At 42.7% G+C, this 14,065-nt stretch overlaps 1 protein-coding gene across 8 annotated transcripts in view; it reads left to right on the top strand.

Annotated features, from left to right (window-relative positions):
- The window catches only part of EDDM3B (epididymal protein 3B), a 61,070-nt gene extending 54,189 nt beyond the window's left edge, over nucleotides 1–6,881 (top strand). For 4 of the 8 annotated variants that reach the window (XR_009355478.1, XR_009355477.1, XR_009355479.1 and 1 more), the window contains 2 exons: nucleotides 6,216–6,346; nucleotides 6,721–6,881. Coding sequence is in view for 1 of the 8 variants with exons in the window: in XM_059181018.1 (XP_059037001.1) it covers nucleotides 6,216–6,346; nucleotides 6,721–6,729 (140 nt within the window). In the remaining 7 variants the exon portion in view is untranslated. Of the gene's footprint in view, nucleotides 1–6,215; nucleotides 6,347–6,720 lie in introns of those variants that run through there. The other 4 variants (XR_009355474.1, XR_009355476.1, XR_009355473.1 and 1 more) reach the window with 1 other exon arrangement.
- The last annotated feature ends 7,184 nt before the right edge of the window (nucleotides 6,882–14,065 follow it).

The following is a 14,065-nucleotide window of genomic DNA, read 5'->3' as shown; positions in this document are numbered from 1 at the left end:
GCATTTTATCCCGTTTGGTTAAGACCTAGATGTCATAATTTAATTCCATTTGTTATCCAAGCAAAACTTTAAATTTCCAGGTTACCAAAGACTTTGAAAGTTACTTCAGCAATTACCCATTAAAACTTTGAGACAGACAATTAACCATTAGTCATTTCTTTGCTAACAAATTTTAACAAATAGCACAAGCTTATTTGACCTGCAGTAAGCTTCAAAGTTTCACATTTACTGTTGATAACTTAAAAGACAGGTCTATTTTAATTAAACCAACAAACTTAACTTAGTTCTGATACTGATTTACGTTCCACCTGGGTCCACTCCACTTTGAATGTTTACCTGAGACACGGGTGGGAAGGTCCGGAGTGGGGGGTGTTAGGTCCAGGGGGTGCTCTTCTTGCTCCTTGACAGTGAAGAGAGAAGGAGCCATGGTGCATGATCCAGAGGCTAGTCATGCAGGCCACAGGCACATTGGTGCAGAAAAAGGTAAAGGGGGAGATAGAAGAAACAAAGTGCTGCCAGGAGGCATAGAAATGATTCCTGGTTTTAGACCTCATAAGCCCCAACAGAGGAGCAGATGCCATGCTTTCCCACCAGCAAGGGGGGAGGCGTTAAGCAGTCCAAGTCGGGCCAGAGAACACAGCGAAACTGCCCCGAAACAAAGAGAGATTTGGCAGCTGCTTGGGAATATTCCTTACAGTCTCTGTCTCAAGTTAGACTAACCCCAGTTGGCTCCAGTTATAGCCATTAACATGGGAAGTGAGTAAGGGAGAAGCCCCACCGCTATTAGGAGAAACAGAGAGAAATAAAGTCAGAGTCCCCTTTGCTAGGGATGGCCCAGCAACCTGGGTTTACTAGAAGCTTTATTTACGTAATTATCATCCAATATGTCAGGAGAAAGTTTACTAGCTGACTCATTTGGGCAAACACATTCTGCAAAAACCCCTTCGTCTGGGGTCCTGGTGTAGAGCAATGAAGGCCTAGGTATGATCAGTGAAGGTCCTAGGTCCATTTGCCCTGTTTCCTGCAAAGGAGATCTAACTGATAGATCCCACTGAGGCCATGAATTGTTACAGGAGCTCAGTCCTTTCCTAAGTTTTGCAATCCAAATTATTTCCAGTGGGTTAAAAGGCACCCCAAGGTAGAGTCCTTGGAAACTACAGAAGCCTACTGAGGCCATGCTCCCAGAAAAGTAAAGACAGTCCATTACCAAATCCCCCCCGACTCCTGGGTGGCATCCCACGCAGGATATGTCAGAGGTTCCCGTGTGTCAAAAGCGACCAGAGGCGTCTCTCAAGATATTGCCTTCCCCAGGAAGGCATTCCTGCTGTAAAAGTCCCTGGAGGGGTTGCCAGCGTCCCTCCTCTTCCCCATCGCATCCTAGGCTGCTGATGGGTGCCTGGTGAATGGACCAAAATGCTGTGCAATGCCATGCCATCGTCTGTCCTGAAGACTGCATACTGTTTTGCCATTTTAACCCATGGAAATACTAGAAAAGTTTGGCAAGGGGAAATTACCCAATTTCATAGCTTTATGCAGCTTGTAGAAGACACTGACAAGAAACAGTAAAGACTGAAATCCATCATGGTCTACACAACATTCCAACACATGTGGTCCTTACAGCCAACTTCCCTAGGAAACGGTCCCCAGTTGCATTTTAATTCATTCGGGTACTGGTTTTGGCTGACTCCCAGTGGAGGTCCCGTGGCCAGAAGTGGATAGACCAGGAATGAGGAGGGGATCACATTAGATCAATCAAGAGGAAACCTCACACGGGAGTCTTAAGATTGGCAGCCGTCCTGGTGACTTAGGTGGCTGTCCTGTGCCCAAGAGAGACAACTTTATATAAGAACAGGAATAAAGAGAGGGTATCAAGTTTCTGGGTCTTATTGCCATTCTAGTCAGGGTACTAACTTACAGCCAAAAGGCAGATGCTCTCCTCCCTGTAGAGTAGCCACAGGCTAGAGGATTAAAGCCTGAGAAATTGACATGAAAGTACTCCAATAAGACCATACTCCTTAAAAAGCCCTGAAATGAGAGTAAAGGAAAAGGAGAGAAAGTACTTACCAATTTTGCACCAAAGTTCAGAGTCCAAATGTAAAGACTCAAAATCCCACATTGGGCGCCATATGATGAAGTTCTAGAACCTATGTGAGGTTCGGTGGGTGGAGGTCCAGAGCCGATGACCAAGAAAGAATTCTTGAGACATCTTTGGTGCAAAATGGTGGTTTATTAAAGCATGGGGACAGGACCCATGGGCAGGAAGAGCTGCTGCCCTGGGTTTTGAGAGATGGCAGGTTATGTACCTTGTGGTTGGGAAGGTGAGGGGAAGGGAGGTTTCAACAGAGATTTCATATGCTAAAGAGGGCCCACAAGGTACCCTGATATTGGAGGCCTACCGGTGGCCTTGCCCTTGTGGCTTGATCAATGTTGTCTTTAGGCCAGCCATTAACATCAAGATAGTTGGGAGGTTCTTGGTGGGATGTCATAATCAATTGTCTTTGTTAGTGAGGTTTAGGTTTAGAAGAGATTTAACTATATTTACATTCCCTTCTACCTCAGCCTCCTTAAGTTAAACATTAGGTGACATTAGGGCTTGAGGAACGGAGTTATTTGCCTCTGGAAATTTGTGCTATTGATAAGGTCAGGGGTGTCTAAGGAATGCTACACATATTACTGAGGGGAGTGGATGGAGAGGGGGTGCAAGGTACCAGCTTTTGCTTTGTCTTAAGCCAGCCTCCTGCTCCCTCATCAGAGTTAAGGTTGGAAAGTGATCCAATTTTATAAGAAGCAAACCTGAATTCAACTCAGTATTAATCCCAGTGAAATAGTGTCTCCCTTCAATTTGTCTACCCTTATTCCCACTTCTTCCCCAATCTTCCCAAGCATAATACATTGAAGCAGCTTGAATCCTGGTCTAATAACCTGGGTAGGACCTTTGGGGTAGGTACACGGTGGCCCAGATGTGAATGTGCCTCCTCTGTCTTCTGTATATGATATAGCACTTCACATGATAGAGGACGAAAAAAAATTTCCCTTCAAGATTCTTTCAGCCAGTTTAAGACTAAGTTGACACCAGACAGATTTAATAGAAGAAAAAAAAGCAAAGTCTCATAATGTGCACATAGAAGCCCAATAATGAAATTGAGAGAGATCCCAAGGAAATGATGGAGGCAGGCAGTTTTTAGACATTTTAAATAATGAGACAATAGATTTGTGAGGAATTGACAGGACAGACAATACACATGTTTGGGAGTGCTAATTAGTAAGGAATTCCAAGCACATTCTGGGCTGACGTAGTAGTTTAGTAAAAAGCAAGGAAGTTTGTTTTTATAGCTTTCTTGGCTCTAAAATCCCTATCACTGGTAGGGTGCCTGGCTGCCTCACTCAATGGAACATGATACTTTTGATTTCAGGGTTATGAGTTGAAGCCCCACATTGGGCCTAGAGCTTACTTAAAAAATAATAATAAAAAATAAGTAAAATCCCTATCCCTGGTGATAAGAATGTCTTTTTATTTCTTAGTACAGGGAGGGTACCATTCTTAAGAGAGATTCAATTTCTGGTTTGGGGGGACAGAGGAGGGTCTGAGTGTCCTTGCACTGGCTGTTTTCCAAGTAGATTCAATTCAAAATGATTAATATTCCACTGAGACACCTTTTTGGGGTGGGCTGTCCTGGGTCCCTACAGCATTCTGAGAAGTGCTCTCACTTACATATCTCATTAGATTCTCACAGGTCTGTGAGGCAGCTGCTCTTAACCCCATTAGTAGACACAGGGCTTGGAGAGTTGAGAACCAGTTTGGAGATTACACAGGACCAGCTTTATGCCTCATCATAAACAAGCTTTTGTTTACAGACAACACTATACCCTCATTTTGACCTGAGCAGCTCCTGTAAGGGCAGTCCCAGTCTTGGAACTTGATTGATCAGAACAACATTTCAAAATTCAAGTTCCTATATGATTCCATTCTGAAACCAGATCAAGAAGATTTATAATAATGATAATGATAAATGGCCACTGAGAAGTATATGAGTAGTCAGAAGTGATAACAGGTTTCACACAGGCTTTGGGGAAGTGCTCTAAGGAAAGCAGGATCAGATAAACACAGTTTTGCAGAATCAATGAAACTGTAGCCTGGCATGCAGATGATTTTGAGCTGATTATTTTGAGAAACAGAAGACAAAGGAGAAGCTCTGAAACAGGCCTATAAATCATGCTTTTACAAATAAGGGACATTTATCATCATAGAGAAAATCTCTATACCTAAGGGTATTTCCCTTGCCAAGTAACAAGATAAACATGCCTCTAAGTCTCAAGGAACTCTTACCAATCAATAAGGCACAGATTTAACTCTGCTTAACAAACCTTACCTTTCCCCACACTCTTCTTCCTTTCTTTTGCTGAAGACGGTCTGTTAGCCCAAGGTCTCACCACCTCTTTGAATGACTCTTCCTGATGTGAAGAACAAAGGCAAAGGAAATGTAGGAAGAAAATTAAATTTCCTTACAACATGCAGTCCATTGACAAGTACTGGAGACAGGCAGAGAGACCTTCTTGAAAGAGCTCAGCTGCCTCAATGTTAATACTTTGCTAAGGATAAAGATAACCTTAGCTTGACATTAGCCCAACCCCCTGCATCTTGTATGTGCCCTTTAACATATAAAAATCCCAGGACAGCTGGATGGCTTAGTTGATGAAGTGTCTGCCTTCTGCTCAGGTCATGAATCCAGGGTCCTAGGATTGAATTCCCCTGATGGGCTCTCTGCTCAGTGGGAGCCTGCTTCTCCTTCTCTCTGAGGCTCCCCCTGCTTGTCAAATAAATAAATAAGATATTTAAAAAGTATATATGTAAATAAATCCCTTTGGAAACTTCCTTTATCTGTACCCCATCCAGGTTATATATCAGTGATCATCCTCCAAACTTATGGCCCACTTAGTAGACACCTGAAGGGTCTCATGACTCATGCTGTACCAGACACTAGTAAATGACCTCATCTTAATAGCAGTTAGCCCTGCAAGGCCCTAAAAGTCTTACTTTCAAATTCCTTCAGGGCTTTGCTTATCCCTAACACCACCTGAACTTAAAAGTATAGAATCAGCCACCCTTCACAACCCTAGTGCAGCTGTTTCTGCCCTTGGGTCACGTCCACATGCTTTCATAAAACCACCTTTTTGCACAGAAGATATCTCAAAAATTCTGTCTTGGATGTTGGCTTCAAACCCTAACATATTTCCTACACAATCTATACTGGGAGGGTGAGATGCACCCCAACTCCATGAAGAAAGAAGCTCCTTCACTACGACCCTCCCGCCTTACCCGAGGTATCTTTTTTAAAAAAAATTAAAAAAAATTTTAAATTATTTGACAGAGGGAGAGAGAGAGAGATCACAAGTAAGCAGAGAGGCAGACAGAGAGAGAGGGGGAAGCAGGCTCCCTGCTGAGCAGAAAGCCCCATGCGGGACTCGATCCCAGAACCCTGAGATCATGACCTGAGCCGAATGCAGAGGCTTAACCTACACTGAGCCACCAGGTGCCCCACACTAGGTATCTTTTTATCTGGCTGTTCATCTGTCTCCTTTACCATATCCTTTAAGAAACTGATAGACCATGAGTGTTTCCTCGAGTTCTGTGTGCCACTCTTGCAAAGTAATGGGAACAAATAGGGAATTGGGGAAGCTCAGATTTATAGCCAGGCAGTCAGAAGCAGAGGAGACAAGCAGGACTTGCATTTGGCAACTGGATTGGGTGAGTCTTGTGTGTTTGTGGTTTGTTTCTCCTAAAGAAGTGAAATCATGGGGATGCCTGGGTGCTCAGTGGGTTAAGCCTCTGCCTTTGGCTTGGATTCCAGGTCCCTGCTCAGCTGGGAGCCTTCTTCACCCTCTCTTTATCTGCCTGCCTCTCTGCCTACTCGTGATGTCTGTCTTCCAAATAAATAAAAATCTTAAAAAAAAAAGTGAAATCATAGAGCTCAAAATGACAAAGCTTCAGGGATGGAAGCACTCAACTGATATCAGGAATTCAAATTTCATCACACTTCTTTGAGGAAGTTATCACTTCTCCTTTGTTCCTTTAAGTAGGCTTGCTCTTCCTGCATCTGCCTCTGCAGATACTGGATACTGGCTTTAAACAGTTAGTTGGGGAATGTGGCTCTCATCCACACTGTCCACAAGAAGGGCATCTTCCAAGCCCTGGGTTTCCCTTTTCTCTTTCCTAGGGCTCAGAACCCTTCCCTGCTGCAAGCAGGCCATGCTGGCATATCTGGCAGAGGAACAGCAGACAAAAGCATCTAAGCCTGGAACTAACCACAGCCTCTGTCCTGAGCAGGATCCCCAGCAAGGAGACCTGGTAAGAGGAGATGCCTGGGGACTGGGAAGAGTAGAGCTATGACGATGATCAGAAGGTCCAGTTCACATACATGGAGGAGAAATATTCCAGGAGCAAGGAAGGAAGACTAGGTTCTGTTTGCATAAGCACAGTAGAAAGAGAAGAATGGGGTCTCCCAGCCAGAGAAAAGTTCACCTTAACTCACATTCCTCCTCTGTGGGCTTCAGGTCCTTCCTAGAATTTTAAGACTCATGTCAGAAAGAAGATAGTTTAAAGAACAAGAAAAGGACTATGAAATCTTAAAAGGCACAAACACATCTAAAATGTGAATGATAATTTTGCTCTATGGCTTCTACTACGATCATTATCTCATTTTCTTCTCTCTTCCTACACAGAAGAAATGATGCTGGATCTTCTGGGACCCTTTCCTCTCCTGTTGCTGCTGGGATCATGGGGGCCAGTGCTTCCCCCTGGTGCTATGGCTCAACTCACTAGGTTTCGAAAGTTTGAAATTCAGCATATAAGTGCAGGTCCCGTATAATGCAACAATGCAATGTGTGCTGTCAATAGTCTTACTCAGCACTGTAAACCTCAAAACACCTTTCTGCATAACTCCTCCCAGAACGTGGCTGCTACTTGTCTTTTGCCCAAGAGGACCTGCAGGAATGGGCAGTATAACTGCCACCAGAGTGCAAATTGTATTGGCATTACTTACTGCAGTCACACTGGAGGGACATAGCTCAACTGCAGCTACAGTAAGTACTACTCCCCAGAATCAGTTCTACACTGTTGCCTGTAACCCCCATCACCTGGGTGACCCTCACTATCGTCTAGTTCCTGTGCACTTAGATTAAAACTAAGGTTTCTCTCATTTGGTGCAGTTTCTCTCATGATCTTTTCTGTCTTTTCTTTTGCTTTGCTGATTTCCATGGATCCCACAGAAGAAAGAAGTCAGGGAGTGGGAAAATTAGAGGCCCAAGATGCCAGCCCAGAGCTGTGGACAAATGTGTTCAAATACTTTTCTGCTTTGAAGCTCCGTGTGTTTTGAAAGAATACAACAGGGAAGAGAGCAAAGACAGACCCAGGCACCTAGTTTCACTCTTGAAACTTCTGTCAAGCTTTGTGCATTGTGTTCACAGCAATAAAATCACTTTCTGTTGCACTGTAATGACCTTAAATGCATGTGTCTGGGATCCCTTTCACAAACTGTCAGCCTGGGGCCATCTTAATTGCAGTTGCTCACATTCTCAGGGGAACTATTTGGGCCCCAGGTGACTTTCAAAGTTATACGTTAGCCCAAGGTTTCTGCCACTCCCCTTTCTCCCCCATGTCTTTTTGAATTTCGGAGGAGGGAAGTTCATCATCCCTTCAAACTCTGCTCAAGGCTTTTACACATTTCCCTTGAAACCATTGTCTATGTTTATTTGGAGGTGGAATGGATATCTCATAGAGTGTGCATAGTCTTTCACACACAGATTCCAACCTTGGTAACTGATGCATTGTACATATTTACTATTGGTTTTCCTATTCCATCAGATGATGTTTTAAATATAAGTAGTAGTAGGGATAATAATCCACTGTAGCTTTAGAGTCACTTGTCCCATGATGTATTGGAGTGCATGAAAGATAGCACAAGATCAAGGGGGGAAAAATGCACTGGGAAATGAAAAACATTCTTTCCTTACCTAAATACTGAAATATCACAGAAGTTATGATGTTTTGGAACCAATATTGGAATTAGACACCGAAGGACAGGAGTTTAGTATTTGACTGGGGTGCATCTGGGTGGCTCAGTGGGTTAAGCTGTTATATCTGTGCCTTGTGCTCAGGTCATAATCTCCAGGTCCTTGGTTCAAGCCCCTTCCAGCTCCCTGCTCAGAAGGGAGCTTGCTTTTCCCTCTCCCCTGTCCCTCCTCTCCCCTTATGCTCATTCTCTCTCTCTGACTCTCTCAAATAAATAAAAACATTAAAAAAAAAAGGAATTAGGCTGGGATTAAGAATTTAGGTTCTAGGTATAGGAGGGAAAATAATTTTCTCTCCACCATTCTAGGTTCTTGGATGAAACCCCCCTCCCATTATAAAAAGACTGATTAATAAGACAAAAAGTATTTTAATTATGTAAAAACATTTGGTAGCCCCATAGAAAATGAAACTAAAGGCATCTAGACACTGAGGTTTACAAATCTCTAGTCTGATTTCAGAATTTCTCCTTGTCTGTGTTTTCTCAAAATAAACAGCTTAATGTTATTCTTATGCCAAAAAGTTGTATTTTGGGTCAACATATTCTGTTACCCTTTATCAATCAATCAATGGACTATATTCCTGTAACATAGTAGAAAATGTATATTGATTTCTGCTTCTGATTTTTGTTGTTATTTTTTCTTAAAGATTTTATTTATTTATTTGACAGAGGGATAGAGAGATCACAAGTAGGCAGAGAGGCAGGCAGAGAGAGAGAGGGGGAAGCAGGCTCCCCGCTGACCAGAGAACCCGATGTGGGGCTCGATCCCAGGACCCTGAGACGGTGACCTCAGTGGAAGGCAGAGGCTTAACCCACTGAGCCACCCAAGCACCCCTGCTTCTGATTTTTGGCACAGAGCTCCTGAAACCCTTATAAATTCCTAAGTGATAAGAGCACTGGGAAGTTTTGTTTTTGGAAGACACATGGGTATGGTCCCTGGATGCAGGCTGATCACAAGGAAAATCCAGCCATGATTAAAAGCATGGCACTTTAGGGGTGCCTGGGTGGCTCCATTGGTAAAGCCTCTGCCTTCAGCTCTAGGGTCCTGGGATCCATCCCTGAGTCATGCTCTCTGATCAGTGCGAAGCCTGTCCCACCCCCACCCCTGCTGCCTCTCTGCCTACTTGTGATGTCTGTCTGTCAAATAAATAAATAAAATCTTAAAAACAAAAAGCATGGCAATTTCAGCCTCAGCCCCATCCTCTACAGAGGAGAGAGGGGATGGAAATGGAGGTAATAATGATCTTGCCTATGTGTTGTATCCTCTATAAAAATCACAAGTATGGGGTTCAGGGAACTTTCAAGTTGACAAACACATCTATGCTGTGGGAAACAAAGTTGAAAGAAAAAATTAAATTTCCTTACTGCCTACAGCCTTGACACAAGTAGAGTGAAATTCCTTTAGGAACTCAACTGCCTCAATGTTAATACATTACTGAGGCCAAAAGGCAATCTTAGCCCGATCTGCTAGATCCTATAAAAATTCCTATGGAAATTTTCTATATCTCTACCCAATCCCCATCCCTCTCCCCAAGATATCTCATGGCAATCATCTCCCACTCATATGGCCCACCAATATATATCTGAAGGGTCTCATGACTAAGGTTTTACTAGACAGTAATAAATGACCTTTTTCTAACAATAGCTAGTTCCCCCAGGGTCCTGGAAACCTTGATTCCAAATTCTTAGAGACTTACCCTATCCCAAACACCCTCCCTACTGGAAAGTGTGTAATGGTCCTCTTGTCATGACCCCAGTGTAGCTCTTCCTCCCTAGGGATTCTTCTTGGTGCTTTAATAAAATCAACTCTTGGCACCAAAGATGTCTCAGGAATGCTTTCTTGACCAGAGGCTTGAAACCCCAACCAATTCCTACATCACAGGATTTTAATGAGAAAAAACGTTAAAGCAGTTTCACGACCCTTAGACCCTATTTCCAAAGACTGATCCTTCTCTTTTTTTTCATAATGTGATTTCTCCCAGATTCTTCCAAAAAATCTCTAACTCATTTCTACCACCAAAATTATACTAACTCTATAAATATTCTTATACATATTTCCAACCTACCACAAAACTTGATTTAATGTTTATTTATTTATTTGACAGACAGAGATCACAAGTAGGCAGAGAGACAGGCAGAGAGAGAGGAGGAAGCAGGCACCCCACTGAGCAGAGAGCCCGATGTGGGGCTCGATCCCAGAACCCTGGGATCACGACCTGAGCTGAAGGCAGCGGCTTTAACCCACTGAGCCACCCAGGCACCCCACAAAACTTGATTTATATCCATACTCCTGGTAATGAGTGGGTATGAGGGAGGTACAGAGAGAGAGCTTGAAACACGATCTTTGCAATTTGTCTGTATGGAGAAATTTAGTTTCCCAGCTGCTTTTGTAAACTTTCCTCATTGCATAATTCTTAGATTTTTAAAAAAGATTTTGTTTACTTATTTGTCAGAGAGAGAGAGCACACAAGCAGGGGGACAGGTAAACAGAGGGAGAAGAAGGCTCCCAGCTGAGCAGGAGCCAGGTGCAGGAGTTGATCAAAGGACCCTGGGATCATCACCTTAGGTGAAGGCAGACGATTAATTGATTTAGTTACCATGGCATACCTTTTCATTTTTGCTTTCTCTTTGTTTGTTTGTTTTTAAGTGCAGCTTGACCTCAAGACCATGAGATCAAGACCTGCGCTGAGTTGAAGAGTCAGATGCTTAACTTACTATGCCACCCAGGCTCTCCTGAATTTTATAGGTTTTTAATCCTTCTACTCAAATCTTGAAGAATCCTGGTTTTACCAGCTAGTAGAATGTCCTAGGTCAACTATTGGTAAACTGAACTCAAACTTGTCTGTGCCCCATGTGCAGTAAGCCAACATGTGAGATATTGGTTTGAAGGCAAAGAAAGCTTTTTAATCATCAGAAGGGTGGCCCAACAAGAAGGCAGGGGATATTCCCAAAGTTGCTTTGCCCTGTTGAGACTAGGAACAGCTTACATATGTTTGGGGAAGAAAGTGAACATTTGAGAGGAGTGTAAGGACTTTCTTGAAAGCTTATTGATGATGGAAGCATCCTGAAACAATCTGGAAATATGCATTCTGCCGGAAAATGAGGTGTCCCTGGGACATGAGACATCAGCTAATTTTAAGACAAATGTTATCATCTGTTTCCCATCAGATTCTTATCAATGTGTAAACAAATACCTTAAATTGGCCCTTCTTTTTTACATCTATAGGTTTCTTTCTTACCAAACTCCAACATGTCCATGCACCCAATGGGCAGTAGGTCAAATTCTGACACACTGGATTTAAAGCAAGGAAAGCTTTAGTCAAGAGGGTAGCCCAAGGAGGAAGCAGGGGATCCTTCCCAAAGCTGCCTTGCCCTGTTGAGCTTAGGGACAACTTACATACATGAAAGTAAGGTAAGAGATTTTCTGAAACTTGTTGGGGTGTTCTTGAAACAACTACAGATAAGCATTCTTGTGGACAATGAGGCATTATTTGGGATCTGGGATCAGCTACATCAAGACGGATGTTACTGTCTGGTTCCCGTTATGTTTTTACAATAGCTGGGTAGACTCGGAGTTGGAGTAAAATCACAAAGTTAATGATTGACCATGCATGGGGTTTAGAGGTAAGTAAATCTGAAGCACCTTGGTGGCTCAGTCAGTTGAACTTTGGACTCTTTCTTTCAGTTCAGGTACGATGTTGTGGGTGGTGGGATGAAGCCCTAAGCCAGCTACATGTTTGGTGGAGAGTCTACCTGAGGATTCTCTCCCTATGCCCCTCCACGCACTGTCTCTGTCTCTCTCTCATTCTCTCTCAAATAAATAAATAAATAAATAAATAAATCTTTCAAAGAAAAAAGAGGTACATAAAAACAGAATTAAGTAGGGAACAAAACAAAACAACAGAGACCTAAATTAATAATAGTTTTGCTTATGCTTTCAAAACAGGTCCAGAAACCATATGTTCAGCCTGGTTTTCACACAGTTCCCTCTTTGGGATGATCTTACCATCCTCTTCACCTAACTTCTCCTTAATCCTCAGCTCTGGTGTTATGGCCTTCTCTCTACTGGCTCCTCATCTTCTCCTGGCACTTCCTTCACCACAGCCAGAGAGCTATTAACAGTTATTAACATAAAGTATATTTTTCTGTTCATCTGACTGTCAGATAAATAGCAGGAAAGCTGAGACAAAAATTCAGTTGAGGGGCACCTGGGTGGCTCAGTGGGTTAAGCCTCTACCTTTGGCTCAGGTCATGGTCTCAGGGTCCTGGGATCGAGACCCACATTGGGCTTTCTGCTCATCAGGAAGCCTGCTTCCCCCCCTCTCTCTGCCTGCCTCTCTGCCTACTTGTAATCTCTCTCTCTGTCAAATAAACAAATAAAATCTTAAAAAAAAAAAACCAAACACTTGAACTCGCTCCTAATCCAGATTTTTTTCCACTTCATCACAAGGAGAGTTTTGAAAATAACTGCTTTTGGTTATTCCCAAAAGTCAATTGTTGGAAGAAATATTAGAAATTTGGAAATGCATGCTGACAAAATGAGAGCTCTATCTGGATAATCTGGCTCCCTTGTTGTGCTGCGGTCTAACAACATCAAGAAAGGATACAAAGAGGTACACCTGGGTGGCTCGGTTGATTAAGCCGCTGCTTTCAAATCAGGTCATGATCCTAGGGTCCTGGAATCGAGTCCCGCATCAGGCTCCTTGTCCAGCAGAGATCCTGCTTCTCTCTCTGCCTCTGCCTGCCACTCTGCCTACTTGTGCTTTCTCTCTGACAAATAAGTAAATAAAATATTTTTTTTTAAAAAAGAAGCATACAAGAAATTTACTTTCTCTCTTCCCAGACGTTTGAATCACTCTAGTAAGTCAGAATATTAAAAATTTTCGGAATCATTTAGAACTCATTCACTCTTCCTCCCGGAAACGTCTTTCATCTTTTCCTTTTAATAAAGGACTTAAACTGCAGGTATCTGAAATATCTGAGAAGCCTATGTTAAGGTTCTTGGTGGGAGATTTTTTTCCCTCCTACCTTCTTTCAATTCTTCAGTTTATAAGCATGCACACACATTACTATCCTCATAACTCTCTCAAATACTAGTGCCCACATCCATGACCACAACACAGAACCCCTTATCTCATTTATTCCAGAGAGAATGATCTTTTTCAGTTCCCATGCCCCTTCCATCTACCTTTGACTGTTTTATTTATTTATTTCTGTTTTCTTTTCTTTTCTTTTTTTTTTTTTTATTATTAACATGTAATGTATTACTTGTTTCAGTGGTACAGATTATTCATCAGTCTTACACAAGACACAGCACTCCCCACAACACATACTTGCCCCAATGTCTATCACCCAGCCACCCCATCTCTCCCACCCCCTCCACTCCAACAATCCTCAGTTTGTTTCCTGGTTTTCAGAGTCTCTTATGGTTTGCATCCCTATCTGGTTTCATATTGTTTCATTTTTTCCTTCTTTCCACCTTTGATCCTCTGCCTTGTTTCTCAAATTCCATGTATCAGTAAGATCATATTATTGTCTTTCTCTGACTAACTTAGTTTGCTTAGCATAGTACCCTCTGGTTCTAGCTACATCATTCCAATTGGCAAATTCCAATTGGCATTTTTTGGTGTCTGGGCTTTTTCCATAGTTTGGCTATTGTGGACATTGCTGTTATAAACACTGGGGTGCAGGTGCCCCTTCAGATCACACCATTTGTATTTTTGCAGTAAATACCCAGTAGTGCAATTGCTGGGTAATAGGGTAGCTCTATTTTCAACGTTTTGAGGAATCTCCATACTGTTTTCCCGAGTGGCTGCACCAGCTTGCATTCCCACCAACAGTGTAAGAGGATTCCCCTTTCTCCACATTCTTGCCAACACCTGTTGTTTCCTGATTTGTTAATTTTAGCCTATCTGATTGGTGAGGTGGTATCTCATTGTGGTTTTGATTTGTATTTCCCTGATGCCAACCAATGTTGAGCACTTTTTCATGCCATTGGG

The sequence above is a fragment of the Mustela lutreola genome, chromosome 7 (assembly GCF_030435805.1).
Source record: "Mustela lutreola isolate mMusLut2 chromosome 7, mMusLut2.pri, whole genome shotgun sequence".
NCBI classification, from domain to species: domain Eukaryota; kingdom Metazoa; phylum Chordata; class Mammalia; order Carnivora; family Mustelidae; genus Mustela; species Mustela lutreola.
Note: the sequence above shows the minus strand (reverse complement) of the source record. Positions and strands in the feature narration are given on the sequence as shown.